Genomic DNA, 27,829 nt, shown 5'->3' with positions numbered 1-27,829 from the left:
CCGTCTGCTTTCAGAATGAAATTTTCACTCTGCATCGGAGTGTACGCTGATTTGAAACTTCCAGGCAGGTTAAAACTTTGTGCCGGAGGTTCGACCTCGGGATCTTTGTCTTTCGCGGGCGAGGAAACTACCTCCACGCTGTGCCCTAGTCCCAGTCAGGCGTTTGTTCTTAGATTAAGAACCTGTTGCCCCTTTGTATTTTGACACTTTTACCATTTACTTTTTAAATTACTGCTTACGAGATTACGTTAAATTAATCCTCCTCCTTAACTGTTTTTAATCGTGGTACGGTGGTGTCTCGTGATAGTTATTCATGTTACTTATTTTTCGTTAGTACTTTTACCTTTTATTTAATCCAAGTGGTCATCGTCCGCTTCACCTTCAATTTCTTTACCTCTTCTTCTAAACATTATGCTAAGCAACAGTGCAGCAACGTGAGACTCTTTGTCCAGATACTTTTCGTATTCATCCACCTGATCCTTTCTGGGTACTTGAAGATAACACTTTCCTATACATAAAACACGAGCTTTTTCAAAGAAAAATTTTTGCAGGATAGCAGAATCTTATAAAATACAGCTATTGCGCAAATCATAATTTTTCAGAAATATTTAGAAGTTGTAAAGCATCGTCTCCTTACGAAAACGATACTTATCAGCTGATTCATGAACATTATTTACTCCAGATCAAAAGTGTTATTATACCTATGTTTCCCACTACTTTCCAATATCTTTGACAGCATAACCTCAACACTTGTTGACTTATTTGATGTGATACTATTCATTGCCCTCTCAAACTCTTATCTAATTACCAGTTCCTTGAGATAAGCCTTCTTCTCAGCGAGCTATGGTGCTGTGAATCCTGTGTTTACAGCGAGACCGTATTAGAGACACCGGCCCGCGAACCATATCACGCATTATTAGTGTGTGAAGGCAACACTACGCATGCCATTTTTATGTTTTTGCTAATCGTCTCCATTGTGATCTTGTTTACAGGATAAACAAGGTGAGCTTTCCAGTGTGACTCTTCAAAAATGTTCAAATGTGTGAGAAATCTTATGGGACTTAACTGCTAATGTCATCAGTTCCTAAGCTTACACACTACTTAACCTAAATTATCCTAAGAAGAAACACACACACCCATGCCCAAGGGAGGACTCGAACCTCCGCCGGGACCAGCCGCACACTCCATGACTGCAGCGCCTCTAAGGCTCGGCTAATCCCGTGCGGCGTGTGTGTGTGACTCTTCGCAGGGAGACCATGCTGGAGGTTTTGGTCTTTGAAGTTTGCGTTCATAGACTCCGCGAGCACCAGCGAAGGCTGTAGGTGGCGCCTACCAAGTTTTCCGGTGCGAAATTCGTTGCAGGGACATTGTGCTAAAGGTGATGGTCTGTGTACCAAAGCACAGATGCATGCTATGTAAGATAACCAGACGCACGGCTACGACGCACTTTCGCTACGTTTCGCAGACGTTACCAATGTGATCTTGTTTGCTGAGAGATTGTGTTGGACGTGTTGGCCGCGAACCAAGGGCCCTGTCGTACAACGACAGAACTATAAATGAGCCCAGTTGCTACACTCTGTTGCTATCTGTCCTTAAAGCTGCTGCTGGAAGTGCTTGACCGTAAACTGTAGCGAACATTTATGGTGAAGTAGAGCTCCAGTATGCCCAGCGCCAATATTTAGTTTTTGCATATTATGGAATTACCAAAAGTTAACATCTTTACAACAGTTGCTATTCGATGTAGCCTGTGTCAGCGAGTCTACAACTATGTCCTTGTCTGTAAGCAGTTCGAGCTGGAAATGGCTCAAGAATTGATCGAGATGTTTCGGGAGCGTCAGAGCACCAGTAAACTCTCTTGAAGTAGTTAGCGTCGACTAAGTTTTATCAGTGTGGCGCTGTAGAGATGGTGAGCTGCAAACTCGAGCTCTCTTTTATGGTTCACAAAAGTACCAGTTAGCACGCACTGTTACTTGTTATCCCAGGAGATTATCAGCGTGCTCTTCTTTGCAGAGACAACGTCTTGGAAGTTGAGGCCCGCGTATGCATGTGCTCATACTTGTAATGAGAGGACTCCAGTGAGCACTACTGCTACACACCGTAATTAAGTGTCTGGGGAGAGTCTAACGGTGTGACCCTTTCGGGAGTGAGATCTAATGTTTTGAATTTTCCGGCATGGGCATTACGCAATATGTATGTTGGAGGAAGTAACGTTGTCCAACTCTTCTCAGAAAATGCTCTTTAGAAATTTTAGGAGTAAATCTCTCCGTGACCCACAACGCCTCTCTTTCAACATCTACCACAGAAATTTGCTGAGCGTGTCGGTAACGCTTGTTTCATGTGGTCATCCCACTTACGGCCGTTTTGAAATAGTTTACTCCTCGATATGTTACGGTAGATACTGTTTGCAACAGATTGTCATCAATAACGTAGTTGTGGAGTAGTGGCTTTCTCTTCCTACGTACGGTCAATATATTATATTTATTTACGTTCAGTGTCGACTACCGGAGCCTGCACCATTATTCAATCCTCTGCAGGTCATTCTACAAATCTGTACTGTCTTCCGGCGTTGCTACTTTCCTTTAGACCTCCTGCATCATATGTGACCAGTCTTGAAGTGCTACCGACGCTTTCTACTATATCATTTATACAAATTTGTATACAATAACGTTCCTATCACACTGCCTTGGGGTACTCCGGAAATAACTATTACATTTGTCGATTTTATTCCGTTAAGGGCGACGTGTTGAGTTCCGTCCGCAAGGAAATTTTTAACCCAATCGCAAATCTGTTCCGATACTCTAAAAGCTCGTGTTTTCTCACTAACTGGCGGTGCTGGACGGTTTAGAATACCTTCCTGAATTCAAGGAACACGACTTCAACGTGAGAGCCATTGTCTAAAGTGACGTGGAGGAACAGAGCGAGCTGACTTTCGCAAGATCTCTGTTAGCGGAATCCGTGATTATTTTGTAGAGGAGATTTTCGTTTTCTAAAAACGTCATAATTCTTGAGTATAAAACGTATGCCATAATTGTACAACAGACTGACGTCAACGATATAGATCTATAATTGTGTGCATCTGTCCTTCGGCCCTTCTTGAAATATGAGAAGACCTTATCTTCCGTTGCAGCTTACACTTTCTCCAGCGATCTACGATAAACGTCTACTTGAACGGCCATATTAAGTCATGCTCAACGCGTTCCGAGTTTACATGTATGACAGTGTTTGCAGTGACGCACTGGAGGCACTGTACGCCAGTCCTGAGGTCTGGTTCATAGAGCGACAGATTTCCATTGAGCCAGTGTCAGATGCCTTCCCGATGTCAAGGAACACATCATCCCCAGAGTTTACATGTGTAACCTTGGACGAACACTACGATGGAGGTTCTGAGACGTGGTGTGAAGAATGGTACGCAAGAGCAGAAGTAAGCCTGACTGCTATGTCATTGTCTCTATGCCCTTACGTGTACTTGTGAGTTTGTTTGCAGAGAGCTTACTTTGGTGTTGCTGCGTTGTGACGTGGAGGGCGTATTCACGGTACACGAGATCTCTAGGGAGGCTAACTGCCGCTTGTTGTAAGGTTCTCCGAGTCGACCTTTGCGTCTCTGTTCGCAGGGAGATCGCGCTGGAGGTGCTGGGCCGTGAACCGGAGGGCGCGTTCATGGTGCGCGAGAGCACCAGCAAGCCCGGCTGCTACGCGCTGTCGCTGCGCGTCCCCAGGGACTTCCAGCCGTCCGGCATCGCGCACTACCTCATCCTGCGCACCGCCAAGGGGTACAAGATCAAGGTGGGTTCGCCACGCCAGTGACAAATATCCGGAAAATATATGTCATGTTGTTATCATGTTCACCCACCATCGACTGATATTGCAGGATGTAGAACTTCGCTGGACTACTATAATTGTGTGCATCTGTCCTTCGGCCCTTCTTGAAATATGAGAAGACCTTATCTTCCGTTGCAGCTTACACTTTCTCCAGCGATCTACGATAAACTTCTACTTGAACGGCCATATTAAGTCATGCTCAACGCGTTCCGAGTTTACATGTATGACAGTGTTTGCAGTGACGCACTGGAGGCACTGGACGCCAGTCCTGACACCTTTCTAACAGCATGGCCGCCTGTTACTTAATGGACCAATGCCGGAACGATACGAAAACGCTCCTGCCGCCGAAAAAAGCACGTGACGTACGTCCTGTTCACAAGGAGAACGATTTTTGAGTGGATGTGGAGAGCAGAGGATGTAAGCCCCATCCACCTGCTCCCAACACAATGGCTGAGAGGAGAGAGTCATACTGGACCACAAACTCATTTTCAGAGATCATGTGCTGGAATGGCGTGACCATTCAACACACTTATTTCATCAACTAAATCCTTTATTTTCGAGCTGGCAATTTAACGTTCGCACAAAGCTCCGACTTTACAGAGCAGCAATCCTCCCTGCGATGCTTTACCACTGTTCCTCTTGGGGGACCTGTTTACGTTTGATACTGGGAGATCTACAGTGGGCGAGAGTTCGCGACTTGCGTCACGAACTGGATGTGGAAACCATTGAGGATGCAATACGCTCCTTGACGCACAAACTTCTCGTCACTGTTGAAGCACTGGGCCCCACGACTCGCTCCTGCTAGATGGCACCGTGCCCGGATGCCTTCAAACTGTTGTGTTGTTTACAACCAACTAAATAAAGTAACGCAACCAACACATCAGAAGGACTGGATGACCAAGTGCCCAGAGTCCGTCCCTAGAGTGAATGAAGAGATTCTTACCCGTTTACCTTCAACACTTATGAAGTCCAGCCACGAGGTGGTAGTACTTCTGACCCAACCACCCAAGGGGGAAAAAGTGTCGTGCCAGCACTGCTTGATGTAACCGCGAATTGTCCCCCCCTCCCATCACTGCCCCTCTCTCCTCTCAGCCATTGTGCTGGGAGCAGGTGGGTGGGGCTTACATCCTCTGCTCTCCACACCCACTCAAAAATCGTTCTCCTTGTGAACAGGACGTACGTCACGTGCTTTTTTCGGCGGCAGGAGCATTTTCGTATCGTTCCGGCATTGGTCCATTAAGTAACAGGCGGCCATGCTGTTAGAAAGGTGTCAGAAGCTAGAAGTGTTAGTCATATCGTTAAGATGAGGATTGGTGTCAGTAAAAGCTAAAGAAGATGTTGAGAGGGAGAACTGCGTTAAGAAGTCCAGCGGTTCTAAATTAATAATCATATAAGTAAAAACCAAGGAGAAGGAGAGAGTCTTAGACTTTCTAATTTACTAATTGTAAATTATGTGAATTAACGACCCATAGGAGACTGTAGTAAAAGTTGAAACTTGTACTGATGAAGGAATCAAGATCATTTAAATGATAACGTCTCCGGAATAACAGATTACACTCCTGGAAATGGAAAAAAGAACACATTGACACCGGTGTGTCAGACCCACCATACTTGCTCCGGACACTGCGAGAGGGCTGTACAAGCAATGATCACACGCACGGCACAGCGGACACACCAGGAACCGCGGTGTTGGCCGTCGAATGGCGCTAGCTGCGCAGCATTTGTGCACCGCCGCCGTCAGTGTCAGCCAGTTTGCAGTGGCATACGGAGCTCCATCGCAGTCTTTAACACTGGTAGCTTGCCGCGACATCGTGGACGTGAACCGTATGTGCAGTTGACGGACTTTGAGCGAGGGCGTATAGTGGGCATGCGGGAGGCCGGGTGGACGTACCGCCGAATTGCTCAACACGTGGGGCGTGAGGTCTCCACAGTACATCGATGTTGTCGCCAGTGGTCGGCGGAAGGTGCACGTGCCCGTCGACCTGTGACCGGATCGCAGCGACGCACGGATGCACGCCAAGACCGTAGGATCCTACGCAGTGCCGTAGGGGACCGCACCGCCACTTCCCAGCAAATTTGGGACACTGTTGCTCGTGTGGTATCGGCGAGGACCATTCGCAACCGTCTCCACGAAGCTGGGCTACGGTCCCGCACACCGTTAGGCCGTCTTCCGCTCACGCCCCAACATCGTGCAGCCCGCCTCCAGTGGTGTCGCGACAGGCGTGAATGGAGGGACGAATGGAGACGTGTCGTCTTCAGCGATGAGAGTCGCTTCTGCCTTGGTGCCAATGATGGTCGTATGCGTGTTTGGCGCCGTGCAGGTGAGCGCCACAATCAGGACGGCATACGACCGAGGCACACAGGGCCAACACCCGGCATCATGGTGTGGGGAGCGATCTCCTACACTGGCCGTACACCACTGGTGATCGTCGAGGGGACACTGAATAGTGCACGGTACATCCAAACCGTCATCGAACCCATCGTTCTACCATTCCTAGACCGGCAAGGGAACTTGCTGTTCCAACAGGACAATGCACGTCCGCATGCATCCCGTGCCACCCAACGTGCTGTAGAAGGTGTAAGTCAACTACCCTGGCCAGCAAGATCTCCGGATCTGTCCCCCATGGAGCATGTTTGGGACTGGATGAAGCGTCGTCTCACGCGGTCTGCACGTCCAGCACGAACGCTGGTCCAACTGAGGCGCCAGGTGGAAATGGCATGGCAAGCCGTTCCACAGGACTACATCCAGCATCTCTACGATCGTCTCCATGGGAGAATAGCAGCCTGCATTGCTGCGAAAGGTGGATATACACTGTACTAGTGCCGACATTGTGCATGCTCTGTTGCCTGTGTCTATGTGCCTGTGGTTCTGTCAGTGTGATCATGTGATGTATCTGACCCCAGGAATGTGTCAATAAAGTTTCCCCTTCCTGGGACAATGAATTCACGGTGTTCTTATTTCAATTTCCAGGGGTGTATTAGTCTAGATTACGGAAGTGTGGGTGTGGAAGTCAAAGTTTGGAACATTCATTGCTGCGAACCAATAAACTAAGTTTATACGTTGTATTGGCATTTATAACAGAACCTGCTGATGTATAAATACCATGTCCATTACCATTAATCACAGAGACGTCATGAACAATAGATAGACGGTTCATTTCTGTGTCGAACTTGATCTTTTCGTTGTAAGTCGTCTCCCCTAAAAGTCAGGTTGTCCTAGAACTATATAGACAGTAATAAAACTAACTTTCAAAAGGGAGAGCTAACTTACTATCTCTTATGAAGCAAAATAATGTGAGACTCATCTGGATGTGTCAGCGCTACCCATCCGTCACCACAGTTGATACATATTACGCCATTCCATTCTTGATTAAATCATTGGCACTGCGCCCAGCAGAAACACCATCACATTGACACAACAGTGTAGAGTATTCTCGATTAAATTTGTTCAATAAGGGTCGCCTAATCATAGGAGATGTTTTAGAAAGTGGGATTCATAAATGGAGGCCAATTACACAATACCAAATTGTTCTCCAAATTAAAAAACCAACATGAAATCTCACTACAATGGTGCTTTTAAAAACATCGAAAAACTACCATAAAAATTAAGCTAATTATATGGAATTTTGATTGAAATCGTTAAGAAGACTGGAAGACCAAAACCAGAATTCTTCATCTGGTCAGTTTACATTTTAAAAGTAGCGAGAGAAATAACCTAGTAAACTCCGCATCCAAGGTGCACAAAGAACGAAGTAAACGTGAGCTACTTAGAGTACGGGCTGTGAAATACGAGAATAGAACTCATTCTGTTACCAAAAACAACACTTACATCTTTCAACTGCACAGTCAGCACTAGACTAAAGCGAGGAATCGAGAAATATGGAGTCAAAAGCTCTCTCCTCTCACCGCAGGTACCGTTGGAGGGCCGACAGCATTCTTGTAGCCGATGTGTCGAACGTGAATGTGGCTTGACGCTTGTAACAGAGGAGCATGCTGCAGAAATTTCACTGACATAGAGTACAACTACTAATAAACAATTTATTAGGTCGCTACCAAGTAACGATCTTCTGCCATAGGAGGCCATTGACCGACAGAAATTCTCTTGATATGGTACGAATTTTCTCACGTTGCAACGGAAACGAAAAGGTGGGATTCTTATTACATCCATGCTGAATAGACGCTTGTCTTTATTCAAGTGGCTATTTGGGACTTAGGCTCGTTTCCCATGGCACAAAAGGATTTACGTCAAGAAACTGCTACTTCAGAATTTGGCCAACGGGCCCTGGAAACGTCCCAAGACCAACACCCATTTCGTAAGGAAAACTTTTCTGCCACATCTCAACAGTACACATGAGTTGTCCTGGAATCCTCTTCCTTACGCGAGAGCCTTTTAAACGCCTCCAAACAGTTTGTACTGCCCACTTTTATTACGGAAGAAATGTAACTTAACTAATAACGAATTGAGAAACCATATATACCTCATGTTTCACTTGACTGGGAAGTAGCGTCTCCGGTCACGAAAACTGACAACGGCCGGGGAGGTGGTATGCTGACCACATGCTCCTCCATATCCGTATCCAGTGACGTCTGTGGGCAAAGGATGGCACGGCGGTCGGTCGGTACCGTTGGAGCTTCAAGGCCTGTTCAGACGGAGTTTAGTTCAAATTTGGACGTCAGAAAAAGTTATTCATATAACAGCATGTCTTTCTTATCTTGGGTATCTAATCCTCTTGTCACTCCAGAGGTGTAAATCTGGACATTTGTCATCTTCTGAAGAAATGTCTTACAGGAAAAACTCAAAATTTAAATGAGTCTTTCAACATGTTGTATGGAGCAGGGTGCCCAAAAACGTATTTGTGGTCTTGAACATACTGAATATTGGGTTCAGTGAAGCTGTGATCAGCTTCAGTGAAGGAAATGCCTGTGGAGTTAGTTTCTGAAAGAATTAGGAATGAAGTCTGGCCTTAATACAGAAGCAATCCTACAAGAACTGGATTGACAGCGAGTATCCAAGGCAGACGTTATGGCCGAAAATTCAACAGAAGTAACAAGATTTTATGTAAATAGACTGAAGACCGAGTGAAAATTTGTACAAGTGTGGAATCGAACCCTGTTTTCCTGATTACTAGACAATTGCGTTGGCGACTAAGGCACATTGGCTCACCGGTTCACAAATCTGCACAGATTACCATGGCATGCCTCCCTCTTCCACCCGAAGTCTCGCTGCCGCTCCAGTATACTGTAAATTTCCCCTTGCACATGTATTTAACACAGGCCACTTCAGACTATATACATAAAATCATATCTATATGAAACCAGTAAAGTCTCTGAAGTTCTGTCATTTCATTTGTGTAAGTACCTGTACTTGGGTTTCAGGCTGGATCTACCATTGTCGTTCGATGCTGAGGCGCTATTCCAGCATATGGAGAGCCCTGAGTTGCTATTCCATCTTATGGGCAGCCTCGGCAATACTGTTCGGCCAAGCAAGCAGGAGATCAGGGTTCGATTCGTGGCCTTGGTACAAATTTTCACTCGCCGCTTCAGTCTATATACGTAAAATCGTATCTATTTGTGACAAGTAAAGTCTCCGAATTTGTGCCATTACGTTTGTAGAAACAGAAAAATCACTCAGATGGAAAAGAGGACTGCATTGGTTGATCCTCAAGAAGATAAAAATTACAAAGCTGGATGATTTTAGGCTGTTTCTTCATTCTTCAGTGTTTTCCATTATTTCAACTTCCAGTTGTGATTTCTGGAAAACGTTTTCTTGCAAAATGTCTCTCATTATCTCAGAAACTACGTATGGTAAGGATCTGAAATTTTTTCCTCTTACTGACACTGGTATTGTGGTTAGATGGATCGATAGTAGTATAGGTATAACTCGCGGTTTGATCAAATTTTTTTAATTACATAAATTTTTTAGAACTTCATTAACAATTTTTCATCTCGATTCCTAACAACGGTACTTGATACTAGATCAGTGAATGTATAAGATCTGACTATGTATCGTGGCGAAGTTCCGTTTTATACCATGGACAATTTATGAGAAAACGGGATATACAGAGTGTAACAAACATGTACACCACAAAATACAGGATACATTCCTCGCAAATAGACGATAGAATTATGTTATATGAACATGGTTCTGAAAACATTTTGTTTCCAAGTTTTTGCCCAACTCATTAATCATGGGAAATACACACGAATAGAACGCACCAGCATACGACACGCAACTATTTTTCACACGAAAATACCCTCCATGGCAATTGATACATACATCAGTCCTACAGACAGTCATGTTATCAACATTCAGCGATGCAGCTACATAATTTGTTCTTACACTAGGGTCATCGTCAACTCCCGCTGCGATGTTTTGGAATATTGTGGTACGGTCCTGTGGGACCAGACTGGCGAGGCCATCGGTCCCTAGGCTTACACACTACTTAGTCTAACTTGAACTAACTTACGCTAAGGACAACATACACACCCATGCCCGAGGGAGGACTCGAACCTCCGACGGGGGAAGCTGCGTGAACCGTGGCAAGGCCCCCTAGACCACGTGGGTACCCAGCGCGGCCCTAGACCACGCGGGTACTCGCGGCCCCGTTGCGATGTCATCGTCCTTCTAGGTCTCACCCGGTCGCGAGGATCAGGCTTCAATGCCCCATGTTTCTAAAGTCGACTATCAGTGGCTTCTGGCGTTTTGCTGTCGAGGGACCGTGGTCTCGGAAATCTCTCCCGGTACAGACGTTGAGAGCGAGCGGCTTTGCGTCAGCTAATCCATCAAATGGGCATCTGCTGTTATTGCATTTGTGTATGCTGTCGTTGCACGAGCCAGATTTCTGATTAACTCTTCATAGTAACCCGTCTGCTTGCAACGGTCGTACTGTTCGCTGGAACAGTTGATGTTACCTTCAAAAAAAGTAATGTCGTATGCTGCGTGGCAATAGGGACATGTACAACGCAACCAGACGTTACCAAGAGTGCATGTATCCCATGACTCCAGTGTTCTACATCTACATCTACATTTATACTCCGCAAGCCACCCAGCGGTGTGTGGCGGAGGGCACTTTACGTACCACTGTCATTACCTCCCTTTCCTGTTCCAGTCGCGTATGGTTCGCGGGAAGAACGACTGCCGAAAAGCCTCCGTGCGCGCTCGAATCTCTCTACATTCGTGATCTCCTCGGGAGGTATAAGTAGGGGGAAGCAATATATTCGATACCTCATCCAGAAACCCACCCTCTCGAAACCTGGACAGCAAGCTACATCGCAATGCAGAGCGCCTCTCTTGCAGAGTCTGCCACTTTAGTTTGCTAAACATCTCCGTAACGCTATCACGCTTACCAAATAACCCAGTGACGAATCGCGCCGCTCTTCTCTGGATCTTCTCTATCTCCTCCGTCAACCCAACCTGGTACGAATCCCACACTGATGAGCAATACTCAAGTATAGGTCGAACGAGTATTTTGTAAGCCATCTCCTTTTCTAAGGACTCTCCCAATGAATCTCAATCTGGCACCCGCCTTACCAACAATTAATTTTATATGATCATTCCACTTCAAATCGTTCCGCACGCATACTCCCAGATATTTTACAGAAGTAACTGGTACCAGTGTTTGTTCCGCTATCATATAATCATACAGTAAAGGATCCTGCTTTCGAAGTTTCGAAATACATTACATTTGTCTGTGTTAAGGGTCAGTTGCCACTCCCTGCACCAAGTGCCTATCCGCTGCATATCTTCCTGCATTTCGCTGCAATCTTCTAATGCTGCAACTTCTCTGTATACTACAGCATCATCCGCGAAAAGCCGCATGGAACTTCCGACACTATCTACTGGGTCATTTATATATATTGTGAAAAGCAATGGACACATAACACTCCCATGTGGCACGCCAGAGGTTACTTTAACGTCTGTATACGTCTCTCCGTTGAGAACAACATGCTGTGTTCTGTTTGCTAAAAACTCTTCAATCCAGCCACACAGCTGATCTGATATTCCGTAGGCTCTTACTTTGTTTATCAGGCGACAGTGCGGAACTGTATCGAACGCCTTCCGGAAGTCAAGGAAAATGGCATCTACCGGGGAGCTTTTATCTAATAATTTCTGGGTCTCATGAACAAATAAAGCGAGTTGGGTCTCACACGATCGCTGTTTCCGGAATCCATGTTGATTCCTACAGAGTTTATTCTGGGTTTCCAGATATGACATGCTCTAAAATTCTACAACAGATCGATCTCAGAGATATAGGCCTATAGGTTTTCGCGTCTGCTCGACTACCCTTCTTGAAAACTGGAACTACCTGTGCTCTTTTCCAATCATTTGGAACCTTCCGTTACTCTAGAGACTTGCGGTACACGGCTGTCAGAAGGGAGGGCAAGTTCTTTCGCGTAAAAAAATGGTTCAAATGGCTCTGAGCACTATGGGACTCAACTGCTGAGGTCATTAGTCCCCTAGAACTTAGAACTAGTTAAACCTAACTAACCTAAGGACATCACACACATCCATGCCCGAGGCAGGATTCGAACCTGCGACCGTAGCGGAACTGAAGTGGGGTCTTCCTCTGTGAAACAGCTTTGGAAAAAGGTGTTTAGTATTTTAGCTTTACGCGTGTCATCCTCTGTGCGCTGTTCTGTTACTGTGTGTTTTCCACGATCGATGAGTTGGAGATAATGTGTTGTAACATGTAAACAAAGCGTATCCTGACGCATGTTCATAAAAGATAATTTTTTGGTCCACTTGTGAGGAATGTATCATGTAATTTGCGCCGCACATTTTCGTTACACCATGTAAGTATATCAAACATGATCAGGATAAGGCATTGATACTCCCCTTAAACACTGCTCCATCCACTCTTTGCTTATTGTATTGGGCACATTAAACGTCACCTCTTCTTGCTCACCAAATTATTCTCCTTCAACCATCTGTCGTGTTGTGAATACAACACAGTTTATTTGTACAACACCCAAATGTAGAGTTACAAGTCCGAAACCGTAAACCGATGCTGCAAAACCCTTGTCGCCTCTTCTTATACCGAACTCTACTCTTAAGAATAAACGATGCTGTGTATTTGTCTATTCTTGGGCCGTAGGGATACCAATAACTTATGGCAACTCAAAAAAGTTGTCTTGGTCCATCAATCCCTGCGTGACGCCAAGCTTTGCAGGCACAGCCGACATTTGCGTGCTCGCTTCTCGTTATCTGCACCGTGCAGCGGGCCGTCTGAGTGATTACCAACTCCTCTCTCAGATTCCCACTACCGCACACGTAATTACTTGCGCAGGTGGTAATTTGCAGAGCTTTGTAAGTGTCGCGGTGCAGAAAATTGTACTTCTCGAAGTGCAGAACAATGAGCTTCTCGACTAGCTTCGGAAGCTGCTCTCGTTGCCCGACTATTTCTCTACCCATACTTTCCTGGTACCACAACGTATGTCTCTTTTTTTAATTAGGTTATTAGCGGCAGTTAGTTACACGTCTCATTTAGCGAACAGCAGCTTCTTTTTAAAATCTGCACATAGACGGAAGTCTCGTTCCCAATTGTTAGAAATCAGTAGGGCAAGGAGTCGTTAATTATCACTTTTAATCGATTTAATGTACTTTTAACAGCAGTAGCTCGTTAGAATAGTAAATGGATTTTCCGTCGAGCCTTGACAGAAGATTGCGATAACAGTGAAAAGAAACACTATTTTGATGTTCTGCAACCATTTCTATTGTATCATAAAGTGCTTTCGGATTTTTGGTCTATATCAGATGACAGCTAACTGTCGTAACAACATTTTACGAGGGTCACTCCAAAAGAAATGCACACTTTTTTTTAAATCCATCTTTTATTCTACATGTTTGAAAGTTTTACACTGTGTAGATACAACAGTTTGTACTGCCCACTTTTATTACGGAAGAAATGTAACTTAACTAATAACGAATTGAGAAACCATATATACCTCATGTTTCACTTGACTGGGAAGTAGCGTCTCCGCATAATTTCCATCCTTCTCAACTGCCTTACGCCATATTGGAGACACTGACTGTATACCCGCTCGGTAAAATACTGGACTAACCTGTTGGAGAAACTATTTGGCAGCGTGCACAAGTGAGTCATCATCTTCAAACAACCTTCCACGAAGAGAGACTTTCAGTTTCCCAAAGAGATGATAGTCACATGGAGCCAGGTCAGGACTGTAAGGAGGGTGTTTCAGTGTTGTCCAACCGAGTTTTGTGATCGGTTCCGTGGTTTTTTGACTGACATATGGCCGTGCATTGTCGTGCAACAGCAAAACATCCTGCTTTTGCCGATGTGGTCGAACACGACTCAGTCGAGCATGAAGTTTCTTCAGTATCGTCACATATGTATCAGAATATATGGTGGTTCCACTTGGCATGATGTCCACAAGGAAGAGTCCTCCGGAATCGAAAAACACCGTAGCCATAACTCTTCCAGCAGAAGGTGTGGTTTTGATTTTTTTTAGGGTGAATTTGCATGATGCCTCTCCACTGATTGGCTCTTCGTCTCTGGTGAAAAATGATGGAGCAATGTTTCATCACCTGACACAATTCTTCCGAGAAATTCATCTCCACCATTCTCGTACTGTTCCAAATGTTCGCTGCATACCGTTTTCTTGTTTCTTCGTGAGCCACTGTCAACATCCTGGGAACTCACCTGGCACAAACCTTTTTTAACGCCAACACTTTCAGTATTCTACGAACACTTCCTTCCCCTATCCCAACGTAGCGTGACAATTCGTTCACTGTGATGCGTCTGTCCTCAGTCACCAATTCGTTAACTCTCTGCACATTGTCTGGAATGTGTGCAGTACGAGGCCTACCGCTGCGAGGACAATCCTCAATATTGCCGTGCCCGCTTTCGTCACGTAACCTGCGTAACCTGCTTACCCACCGACTAACTGTACTGCGATCGACAGCAGCATCTCCATACACCTTTTTCAACCTCTTGTGGATGTTTCCCACTGTCTCGTTTTCACAGCACAGGAATTCTATGACAGCACGTTGCCTCTGACGAATGTCAAGTGTAGCAGCCATCTTGAAGACATTCTGTAACGGCGCCAGTCACGGGAACAGTTTGAACTAAGTTTGAAAACAGGCGGGAAGGATGTATCTACACACTGTAAAACTTTCACACATGCCGAATGAAAACTGTATTTTTACAAAAATAGTGTGCATTTCTTTTGGAGTGACCCTCGTAATATGAATAAATAGAAGTAACTCACGGAACATCCAATATCTCGTTGTGTCCTGTAATAATTTATTTGCGACAGAGCGGGAAACTGTTTAAGAGGTAAATGAAAAGGTTATTAAGAAAACGTCTCCTTTCGTAAATGATTATATCTTATGGCACTGGTAACGTTACTCTGTTGACGTAAACGCTGGAAGCTCTGACCAAAAGAGTAATGAGTACAGAGATGAAGGCCCTAAAAGGGGGGAGGGGGAGGACTCACATACAAATCACGGGAAGATGTTTCTATGTCTGTTCCACTGATCAACCAAACCGTTACGCCCACAGTTCACCCTACGTTGGATGCTGCCTGGTGGCGTTGCTGGCACGTGGCGCGGTAGCAAAATTATGTAAGGGGAGCAGACACGGGTGGGGGGTCACCTTAGCGGGGAAATCCATTGAGATAAGCGGCTTTAACAAAGGTCGGAGTATTATTTCGCATAGCCTGTGAACGAGTAGATTCAAAACGGCGAAGCTGGTCGAATGTGCAGTCTCTACTGTCGTGAGCATCCGCAGCAAGAGGTAGAAGGACAGTGAAACTTCCAGTAGACGCTAAATAGTTAGACGTCCACGACTCTTCACAGAACGTGGGACTCCAAGGGTTGTCTGCTGTGTAAAGTAGGACAGATGGTGATCTGTGGCATCTCTGCCGAAAGAGCACAATGCTGATGCGCGCCCAAGTGTTTCGAAACACAACGTTCATAGTGAACTGTTCATCATGGAACGCCGCAGCACAACATCCCTACATGTTCACATGGTGACCCAACGATATCAATTACAATTGCAGTGGGCACGGGACCATCGGTATTCGACCGTCGATCAATGGAAACGTGTCGGCTCTTCGGGTGAATCACATTTTTCCTACACTAGGTCGCTGGTCGTCTCCACAAACGCTGTCATAGAGGTGAACGGCGGCTCCGCACGTGCAGCGCGCCACGGAGCAGTGATAGGCCATGAAAGACTATCTCCTGCGCTTGCACCTGTGGTAATAATCTGAGACGCGCTAACAGCTGCGAACCACCTGCATACCTTCATGCTTGATGTCTCCCCGACGGCGATGTCATCTTTCAGCTGTATACTTCTCAGTATCATGCAGCCAGAACCGTGCTACAGTCGTTCGAGGTGCATTACAGTGAACGGACGTTGACGTGTCGGCTACCAAGTTCGTCTGATGTAAATCCTGTGGAACTCATGTGGGTCGCTATCGGGCGTCATCACCACATTCGCAAAATCAGCGGCCCGTTATATACTCGAATTACATGCCATGTGCGTAGAAATATATGCCACATGCCTCCGCAAATCTAACAAAAGCAGAAGCAATGATGTATTTCGTTCCAAAGACGGACAAACAATATATTAATCAGGTGGTCATAGTGTTTTGGCTCATCAGTGTATACTGAATAGAGTACAAATGCAGAGAAATTCGACGTTTCTGGAAGGTGACTATCAACAGCCGTCAAGCAATGTATAAAATGCACGTTTGACCACCAGTCGCTTTTATTTTAAACCTAAATGGGTTTGAGTCGTGGACTATCTTCACGGATTAGGATTAAGATGTTTAATCCACAACATTACATTTTTAATTGCTTAAATAATATATAGAACATGTCAGGAATATCAGTATACGACATAGAACTTTTAAAAGCTAACATACTGATAACAATTGACCCAGAGCAGTGAACAGTGTACACTTGTTGTTAGTATGTTTGCTTCTAAAACTCCTGTGTCGTATATTGATATTCATGACATATTCTATACATAATTTAAGTAACGGAAAAGTAATGTTGTGGCTTAAACCATTTTAACTCTTACCCGTGAAGATGGTCCATGAGCGACTCATGGTCAATAATTTTGTAGCGCGGTTTTGGCTACTGGGTTGCGGAATTATAGGCGGCCTTCTAGTTGCTATCCGCCTGGCAAAAAAAAAAAAAAAATGGCTCTGAGCACTATGGGACTTAACATCAGTCCCCTAGAACTTAAAACTACTTAAACGTAACTAACCTAAGGATATCACACACATCCATGCCCGAGACAAGATTCGAAACTGCGACCGTAGCGGTCGCCTGGTTCCAGACTGTAGTGCCTAGATCCGCTCGGCCATCCCGGCCGGCTCCGCCTGGCAGCTTCCACTTTAATTCCCTACTGACAATCATTTGTAGGTCAGTTATAAACTGTGTCCCAGATGCTGGCGGATTTATGATGATAGTATTTATACTGAAAAGTGATAAATCTTCGAGCAACAGGCACTTAAAACGTATGGTGCTATGTTCGGTAACTACAATGCCGCCCATACTACCAGCAAGGCACTACCAATATCACCCTACGAAAGGATCGTTGTGACTGCCGACCCAGGTGGCCGAGCGGTTCTCAGCACTTGAGTCCGGAACCGCGCTGCTGCTACGGTCGCAGGTTCGAATCCTGTCTCGGGCATGGATTTGTGTGATGTCCTTAGGTTAGTTAGGTTTAAGTAGTTCTACGTTCTAGGGGACTGATGACCTCAGATGTTGAGTCCCATAGTGCTCAGAGCCATTTGAACCACAGTTGTGACTTCTGTATGCTCCGTTTGAAGATGGGCCTGAAAAGACATGAAAACTATTCCATGGGACTAAACGAGTACTTCGAAAGTGAATTCGTCGTTTTCACCCTTTATATTCAATTAATACACAGTCACGTAATCTAGAATTTTCGTATCGGAGAAGCATAGTTTACAACTCCTCTGTCGGCCGACACTAGAATGCAGTAGTAAATAAGGTTTAATTGTTGTTTCATTAACTGCTAGTTCTCAATAGACTTGGAATATAGCAATGTACCTTAAACACCAACCAATACAGCTGTTGTTTCTGTTAGCCAGAGATGCATTTACTTCCTGAGACAGTCACATTCAAATTGGTTACCAAGTGAGCCTTAGCAATTATCTGTGGTTACACAAATTTAGAGACATTTAAAATAAGTGTACAACGGTCATTTAGGTTTAATCTGGCCTGCAGTTGCGGACCGTAACGATTATATATCGCACAGTAGTTTACTTTAACTCAGTCATATTCATTTTTCAGATCATTTTTACAACATTAATTATTTGTGAGACCCGACATAGATGTAGTTATACACATCTGTTATATCACGACCGGTTTCGATCTTTTAGAACATCATCAGATTGCCAAGTTGCGCTAGAGTCGAGATATGGGAGGTATAATTGTCACATGTAACGTTAGAGAGACAAAATCTGGAAACGACAATTACGTAAACATTCTGCCGATTGTCACCTGGCGGAAGGATGGAGAGCAGTAAGTACATGCGATGTGGCATGCATGACAGCCGTTTCTAGATTTTGTCACTAACGCTACGCAGAGAGGTTAGAAAAAAATTGGAAAGACGGCGAGAAATGCATGCTAGCCAAGCCTGCAGGTTGCTGCAGTGCCCTCAATACGTTGCAAGTGTTGGTCTTCATCAGAACAGTGTCCCATGTAGTTGTGAGTGCACTATTTCAGAGCCAAGTAAATTCGAACGTCGCAAATATTTGGTGCCCGTATGGCGAGTGCTGCCATAAACGAAGTAGCCGATGTGTTTCAAGTGGCACCGTATATACTAACCCGCCTGGCTGACCGCGCGGTCTAACGCGCTGCCTCCCGAGCGGGAAGACGTGCTGGTCCCCAGCACGAATCCGCCCGACGGATTTGTGTCGAGGTCCGGTGAGCCGGCCGGCCTGCGGATGATTTTTAAGGCGGTTTTCCATCTACCTTCGGCTCGGTCGTTCTAGGTCCCCGGTTAAATACACAATACACAAAGATTTATTCTGCATACAGTGTAAATGCAAAAACATCTGCTATGTCACTACGCGGTCGAAAGTGTGTAATGGGTGATCGCGGAAGTCGGTCATTGGAGAAGATTGTGACGAGAAATAAGAGCCAGACAGGTGCAAAAGTCACTGCAGGAAATGAATGTTCCACTTGCGAACCCTGTCAGGGCCAAAGCAACACGGAGAAAGCTTCATATGCAGCGTATGCAGGACAAACTACACTGAAGCGCCAAAGAAACCGGTGTAGGCATGCATACTCAAATACAAAGATGCGTAGAAAGGGAGAATACGGCGCTGCGACCGGCAACGTCTATATAAGAAATCAAGTGTCTGACGCAGTTGTTAGATCGGTTACTGCTGCTACAATGACAGGTTATCAAGATTTAAGTGAGTCTCAGAGTGGTGTTATGGTCGGCGCACGAGCGATGGGACACAGCAAAAAATGGCTCTGAGCACTATGGGACTCAACTGCTGAGGTCATAAGTCCCATAGAACTGAGAACTACTTAAACCTAACTAACCTAAGGACGTCACACACACCAATGCCCGAGGGAGGATTCGAACCTGCGACCGTAGCGGTCGCGGTTCCAGACTATAGCGCCTAGAACCGCTCGGCCACCGCGGCTGGCTTGAGACACAGCATATCCGAGGTAGCGGTGAAGTGAGGATTTTCCCGTACGACCATTTCACGAGTGTACCGCGAATGCCAGCAATCCGGTAATCTCCGACATCGCTGCGGCCGGGAAAAGATACTGCAAGAACGGGACGAACAGCAAGTGAAGAGAGTCGTTCAACGTGACAGAACGGCAACCCTTCCGCAAATTGCTGCAGATTTCAATGCTTGGCCATAAAAAATTGTGAGCGTGCGAACCATTCAACGAAACATCATCGATATGGCCTTTCGGAGCCGAAGGCCCACTCGTGTACCCTTCATGACTGCATGACACACGGCTTTACACCTCGCCTGGGCCAGTCAGCACCGACATTGGACTGTTGGTGACTGGAAAAAAGTTGCCTGGTCGGACGAGTATCGTTTCAAATTGTATCAAGCGGATGGATGTGTACGGATATGGAGACAAACTCATGGACCCATGTAGTCTGGTTGTCAGCAGTGGACTGTTCAAGGTGGTGGAGGCTCTGTAATGGTGTGGGGCGTGTGCAGTTGGAGTGATACGGGATCCCTGATATCTCTAGATACGACTCTGTCAGGTGACACGTACGTAAGCATCCTCTCTGATCATCTGCATCCATTCATGTCCATTATGCATTCCGACGAACTTGGGCAATTCCAGCGGGACAATGCTGCGCCCCACACGTCCACAACTGCTATCCAGTGGCTCCAGAAATACTATTCTGGGCTTAGACACTTTCGCTGGCCACCAAACTCCCCAGAGAAACATTATTGACCATATCTGGATTGCATTGCAACGTTTTGTTCAGAAGAGATCTCCACCCCCTCGTACACTTACAGATTTATAGACAGCCCTGCAGGATTCATGTTGTCATTTCCGTCCAGCACTACTTCAGACATTAGTTGAGTCCATGCCACGTTGTGTTTCGGCACTTCTGGGTGCTGCCGGGGGCCCTACACGATATTAGGCAGTTGTACCAGTTTCTTTGGCTCTTCAATGCAGAATTCCAAAACGACTCATGATTGATACAAACGCATACAACAGGAAAACGTGCGCGAAGCCACAAGATATGGCCTAAGGATCAATGGAAGAAAGTAATTTCGTCGGATGAACGTCGTTTCACACTGTTTTCTGCTTGACGCTAAGTTTTCGTCGTAAGAGTAAAACATAGTGGGGGTTCGGCAATGATTTGAGCAACCATATCGTAGTATTCCTTGGGATGTGTACTCTGCAAGATCGCATTACTGCCAAGGAGTAAGTGATTATTTAGGCTGATCCGTTTCGTCCCAAGGTATAGTTTTGTCCCGCAGTCGTGACGACAGGGCCCCTTATTCTCACAGCTAGCACCGTTCAGGCCTGGTTTTGTGAGCACGAGGATTAATTGACGCATGTCTCCTGCCATCACAGTCTCCAGATCTCAATGTTATTGAGCCTTTGTTGTTTAATTTTCAGAGAAGGGTGCATGATCGCTATCCACCACCATCATCGTTTCTTGAATATGAAACAATTTTTCTGGAGGATTGGTGTAAACGTTCCTTGAAAACCATACATGACCTATATTTATCCAGTCCGAGACGCCTGGAAGCTATTTTGAGGTCATTTTCCAGCACTGTATTTGGCATAGTGATGTGTTGCGTTTTTGGTATTTCCACATTCTTGTCCATCCTCTACACAAGTATATCGGGACATTGGCGCTAGTCGGTAACCTGATGATGCTCAAAAATGGCGAAACCAGTCATGACACTATAAATATGTCGTCATTAATCATTAGTATTAATGTCTAAGCTGTGGAAGTCAACGTGATCAACACTATTCTTCTCAACCTCTCAAACGAAACTAACAGGGTTCTACTGTCATTTGTAGTTGCCTGATGTCACTTGCTCGAGATAGCATAAACAGTATAGTTTTGATTCACCTAGCTGCATAAAACCAGAAAGAGACACTATTTATGAAAGTTTTTGTATGTCCATCCTTTTGACTGGAGGGCTTGGGGACCTTGGCCATCCACCATTGAAGAAAAAGAAACGCCTACAGCCGTCTTTATGATTTTGTTTATTGTGTGGCTATCGAATTCGCCGTTCATTGCGCCATCTTCAGGCCTTAGTTGATGCTGATAGGGTTATCACGTTTCAAATACACTCTGCATCAGTGGCTCTTCAACAGTGGGAAACAAGAAGGTGCTTAAAGCATCAGTGTACGCCTGTGCCGTAACAGTGCCACGCAAAACAACAAGGGGTGCAAGCCCCCTCCATCTACATGAAAAACACGACCACACCATAACACCACCGCCTCCGAATTTCACTGTTGGCACTACACACGCTGGCAGATGAGGTTCGTCGGGCATTCGCCATACCCACACCCTGCCATCGGATCGCCACCGTGATTCGTGACTCCACACAACGTTTTTCCACTGTTCAATCGTCCAATGTTTACGCTCCTTGCACCAAGCGAGGCGTCGTTTGGCATTTGCCACCGTGGTGTGTGGCTTATGAGCAGCCTCTTGACCATGAAATCCGAGTTGTCTCACCTCTCGCCTAACTGTCATAGTACTTGCAGTGGATCCTGATGCAGTTTGGAATTCCTGTGTAATGGTTTGGATAGATGTCTGCCTATTACACATTACGACTCTCTTCAACTGTCGGCGGTCTCTGACAGTCAACAGACGAGGTCAGCCTAAACGCTTTTGTGCTGTACGTGTCCCTTCACGTTTCCACTTCACTATCGCATCAGAAACAGTGGACCTAGGGATGTTTAGAAGTGTGGAAATCTCGAGTACAGACGTATGACATAAGTGACACCCAATCACCTGACGACGTTCGAAGTCCTTGAGCTCTGCAGAGCACGCCATTCTGCTCTCTCACGACGTCTAATGACTACTGAAGTCACTGATATGGAGTACCTGGCAGTAGGTGGCAGCTCAATGCACCTAATATGAAAAACGTATACTTTTGATCACATAGTGTATCTGTAACTGCGATGTCTGCACTCTAACCATCAACTACCAACTAAGATAAACCCTTCAGCATCATCCAAGATCTGAAGATGATTAGATTAGATTAATACTAGTTCCATGGACCATGAATACGATATTTCGTAATGATGTGGAACGAGTCGAATTTTCCAATACATGACATAATTAGGTTAATTTAACAACATACTTAAGTTAATATAACAACTTTATTTTTTTGTGTTTTTTTTGTTTTTCTTTATTTTTTATTTTTTTTAATATTTTTGTTTTAGTTTTTTTTCTTTTTTTTTCTTAATTTATATCTAAAAATTCCTCTATGGAGTAGAAGGAGTTGTCATTCAGAAATTCTTTTAATTTCTTCTTAAATACTTGTTGGTTATCTGTCAGACTTTTGATACTATTTGGTAAGTGACCAAAGACCTTAGTGCCAGTATAATTCACCCCTTTCTGTGCCAAAGTTAGATTTAATCTTGAATAGTGAAGATCGTCCTTTCTCCTAGTATTGTAGTTATGCACACTGCTATTACTTTTGAATTGGGTTTGGTTGTTAATAACAAATTTCATAAGAGAGTATATATACTGAGAAGCTACTGTGAATATCCCTAGATCCTTAAATAAATGTCTGCAGGATGATCTTGGGTGGACTCCAGCTATTATTCTGATTACACGCTTTTGTGCAATAAATACTTTATTCCTCAGTGATGAATTACCCCAAAATATGATGCCATATGAAAGCAATGAGTGAAAATAGGCGTAGTAAGCTAATTTACTAAGATGTTTATCACCAAAATGTGCAATGACCCTTATTGCATAAGTAGCTGAACTCAAACGTTTCAGCAGATCATCAATGTGTTTCTTCCAATTTAATCTCTCATCAGTGGACATACCTAAAAATCTGGAATATTCTACCTTAGCTATATGCTTCTGATTAAGGTCTATATTTATTAATGGCGTCATACCATTCACTGTCCGGAACTGTATGTACTGTGTCTTATCAAAATTCAGTGAGAGTCCGTTTACAAGGAACCACTTAGTAATTTTCTGAAAGACAGTATTGACAATTTCATCAGTTAATTCTTGTTTCTCAGGTGTGATTACTATACTTGTATCATCAGCAAAGAGAACTAACTTTGCCTCTTCATGAATATAGAATGGCAACTCATTAATATATAATAAGAACAACAAAGGACCCAAGACTGACCCTTGTGGAACCCCATTCTTGATAGTTCCCCAGTTTGAGGAATGTGCTGATCTTTGCATGTTACAAGAACTACTTATTTCAACTTTCTGCACTCTTCCAGTTAGGTACGAATTAAACCATTTGTGCACTATCCCACTCATGCCACAATACTTGAGCTTGTCTAGCAGAATTTCATGATTTACACAATCAAAAGCCTTTGAGAGATCACAAAAAATCCCAATGGGTGGTGTTCAGTTATTCAGATCATTCAAAATTTGACTGGTGAAAGCATATATGGCATTTTCTGTTGAAAAACCTTTCTGGAAACCAAACTGTCATTTTGTTAGTACTTCATTTTTACAGATATGTGAAGCTACTCTTGAATACATTACTTTCTCAAAAATTTTGGATAAAGCTGTTAGAAGGGAGATTGGACGGTAATTGTTGACATCAGATCTATCCCCCTTTTTATGCAAAGGTATAACAATAGCATATTTCAGTCTATCAGGGAAAATGCCCTGTTCCAGAGAGCTATTACACAGGTGGCTGAGAATCTTACTTATCTGTTGAGAAGAAGCTTTTAGTATTTTGCTGGAAATGCCACCAATTCCATGTGAGTTTTTGCTTTTAAGCAAGTTTATTATTTTCCTAATTTCAGAGGGAGAAGTGGGTGAGATTTCAATTGTATCAAATTGCATAGGTATGGCCTCTTCCATTAACAGCCTAGCATCTTCTAATGAACACCTGGATCCTACTATATCCACAACATTTAGAAAATGATTATTAAAAATATTTTCAACTTCTGACTTTTTGTTCGTAAAGTTTTCATTCAATTTGATGGAAATACTGTCTTCCTCTGCTCTTGGTTGACCTGTTTTTCTTTTAATAATATTCCAAATTGTTTTAATTTTATTATCAGAGTTGCTGATTTCAGACATGATACACATACTCCTGGATTTTTTAATAACTTTTCTTAATATAACACAGTAGTTTTTATAATTTTTGATAGTTTCTGGGTCACTACTCTTTCTTGCTGTCAGATACATTTCCCTTTTCCGGTTACACTGAAGCGCCGAAACAGAAAAATAAAATCGTTTCATGGTCTTACACTGTTTATACGTGTTAAGTGAATTTCGTAGTGTTAGAAACTGCAACCGTATGTTTTCTTTCATTTGCAGGGCTTCACGAAGGAGTTCTCGAGCCTGACCGCGCTGATCACGCACCACTCTGTGATGCCGGAGCTTCTGCCCGTTCCGCTGTCGCTCAGCCGCTACAACCCCAGCTTCCCCAAGTCTGACTCCAAGGACAGCGATTCGGACCCTGACTACAACACGCTCGCCGATTTCCGCAAGATGATGGCCGACCTGAACGTCTGAAAGGGTAGTCAATTGGCAGATGTCGCTTCTTCCGAGCGATGGAGAGTGGTGCTGAGTGTCAAAAACTCTGATGTCTGCAGGGACACACTGCAGCGGATGGTCAAATAACAAAAACGTCTGCTCTCCACTCTTACACACATCTTTATTCTCGTGGAAAGGAAGCCTTTGTACCAATTTTCAATTATACTGAAGCAAGATGGTAATATATATTTTGATAAATACTTATCTTGATCACCATACAGTAATAAATAAGGTAATAACATGTTGCCTGGAAATTAATTGTGCCTAACTACAGAAATTTGGGACAGATATGTTTTCCACAAACATGAAAAATTATTTCAGCTTAAAAGTTTTTTGCATGCTCCTAACAGGAAGACAAAATAATGTGAAGCTTTCTCCAAGAGCGGTATGTTTCCTTCATCAGTAACAGGTAGTTATATCTGTGCTTTCCATATATCAGATATGAGTGGTGCACTGAATGTGTGACTCGTCGAATTTTTTGCTTGAATTCTAATTTTTGTCAAGGGGAAGCGATTTTTTTCACTCATCTGATCCCTTAGTTGTTTTGGTAACTAAAATGTGGAATTATCATCAGTGAATATGAACATCTTTAGTCTGATGGTCACTCTCACAGCCTGTAAAACTCACTGCTGCATAACCTCTGTCCATTATTCCTTGTATATAAGGCAACCAATGCACCATATGATGCAGTTAACTCTGTGTTTTTTGCAAAGAAAATTATTGTCCCCATTATCTGTATGGAGTTTAAGATGATCAGATGATGAGGAATTCTGCTTGCTCATTACAATTCTTTGAACATATTTGTCACCTCATGAAAGTTTTGTATCAAAGCTTTTTGTTATGAGTACCAAATGCCACTATTCACCAGTGCCTGCTGGCAGTACCTTAAGAACTCATGCTGCACCTAAAAGGCACTACTAAGGACAATGCTACTTATATCCATTTGAGTGGACTGTAGGACATGTTTATGGAATATGTCTGTGGCAGTTTTTCGCAATCTAATCCATTTGACTTTGTGGAATGTACCTTAGTATGTCAATCTCTGCTGCTTTGAGACAGTGTGATGATGAACTAGTCTATCTATAGTCGTGTGCAGAATGCTATGTCAAACATGGTGTTTGATAGTGATTTTTATGGTGTGTAAAAGAGTACATGTCCAAACATGTACTGCCATGTATACTAAGTGCGCCTCAATAAAAGTGTGCATTTATTTAGAGTTCTCCTGAAGAAAAATGCATATGGAATAATATTTGGAACTGGAACAGTTTCCAAGATCATGGCTGAAGATTATAATCTTATAGTAAACATGTTACACTTAATTAAACATGCATCTTGCTCACAGTTTCAACACGTGTATAAGATACACTTCACAGTGTGCTGTGTCAACATCTGAACAGTTGTATCTTGTAGAAAAATCAAACAATCATTTTGGCTTAGTCTTATCAAGACCATAAGTTTCACAAATGCTATTTGAAGAAAGAAAAACTACTTTCTTGTGTTAAATGAATGTTGCTTTTTTTCCATGTACATCACATGAACTAGTCCATGCCTGATTTTTGTTTCTTCTTACTGAAAAAAATTGCTAATTGAAGAGCAAGCTTCATGTTCTCCATTTCCTGAACAGGTTTTGTACCTTGGTTAGTTTCCAGGCTACAAAAAAGTTCTTCAGTAAACATTGGAGTCAACTTTGGATAGTTGATAAGAAGATGAGAACCAAAGAAAACATGAAGCTAACCATACACAACTGATAAAAATACTTACAAAATTCCTATATATTTTTGGAATTAGTATTTTCATGATCATGTTATATATGGTGGGAGAAACAAAAGTTAATGGCAACATAGATGTTAAATCTGTGATGTAAAGTGATATTATGTATTCATGAGTGAACTAATGTACTGTATTTTATTTATATTTCAGAGCTTATAATTCATCAAAAGTGTTGACACTAATGTTCAGGGTTGTGTAAAAATAAACAGATTTAACATTAAACTAAATCTGTAGTTAAAGCAATTATTACCATATTCCAGAATTTTTCTATTTAAGTACTGACTGAGGAGGAATGCCACAAAATGTTCTTTCTCTGTTAACACTGGTTCATAGAGTCATAATAAACTGTTATAAATTAAACTAGTACTGGATGGAAAAAATTGAAATACTGATTTCCAAATACAGAATCTTGACTTTATCACTGAATAGATATATGAAACCCAGGTTATTAAAGCTTCCTATGTCGACAGAATATAATAGATGCATATGGAACTTACAAATTAAACAAGGAATTTCACGTAAGTCAGGAATTACTACAGAGCTACAGCACAAAGATCAACGATTTATGTAATTTATTGAAACTATACATGATATCAATAATGGAGTGTTGAGTGTAACTAAAACATCAAGAAAAACACATTATCTACACAGAAATTCTATGTAAGAGTTTGGATTACAGCACAGTATGCTGACATTAAAATTTTGTTTCATAGCATCAATAATAGTATTACTATAATGGTACATTACTTGCAATTTCAAGGCAGGAGTATACAATTGTAAAACAAATGAATCCAGTGAATCCTGTGATATGGTGGCCATATTTAAAGACCTTTTTGCCATTAAAACAAACATTTTATCACATCACACTCATCTGATTGTTCATTTTTTTATATTCCTGTGGCTAAGTGTGTTTCATGCATAGGGAAAGAGCATGGTTTGGAAAATATTGTAGTCCATCAATTAAAAAATTCATATGTAGCTGTTTCGTAAGTATCTTATCAGGTGGGTGACAATTTTTATGTTGTTTGGTTGCA

The 27,829-nt window shown here is 43.4% G+C and overlaps 1 protein-coding gene across 1 annotated transcript in view; it reads left to right on the top strand.

Annotated features, from left to right (window-relative positions):
• Positions 1–27,528, top strand: part of LOC124612541 (tensin-4-like) — a 661,402-nt gene extending 633,874 nt beyond the window's left edge. The window contains exons 6-7 of the mRNA XM_047140851.1: positions 3,612–3,783; positions 24,807–27,528. Coding sequence (XP_046996807.1) covers positions 3,612–3,783; positions 24,807–25,004 — 370 coding nt within the window. The 3' untranslated portion in view covers positions 25,005–27,528. The remainder of the gene's footprint in view (positions 1–3,611; positions 3,784–24,806) is intronic.
• The last annotated feature ends 301 nt before the right edge of the window (positions 27,529–27,829 follow it).

The sequence above is a fragment of the Schistocerca americana genome, chromosome 1 (assembly GCF_021461395.2).
Source record: "Schistocerca americana isolate TAMUIC-IGC-003095 chromosome 1, iqSchAmer2.1, whole genome shotgun sequence".
Taxonomy (NCBI): Eukaryota; Metazoa; Arthropoda; class Insecta; order Orthoptera; family Acrididae; genus Schistocerca; species Schistocerca americana.
The sequence above is the reverse complement of the archived record's forward strand: the minus strand, read 5'-3'. Positions and strand labels throughout refer to the sequence as shown.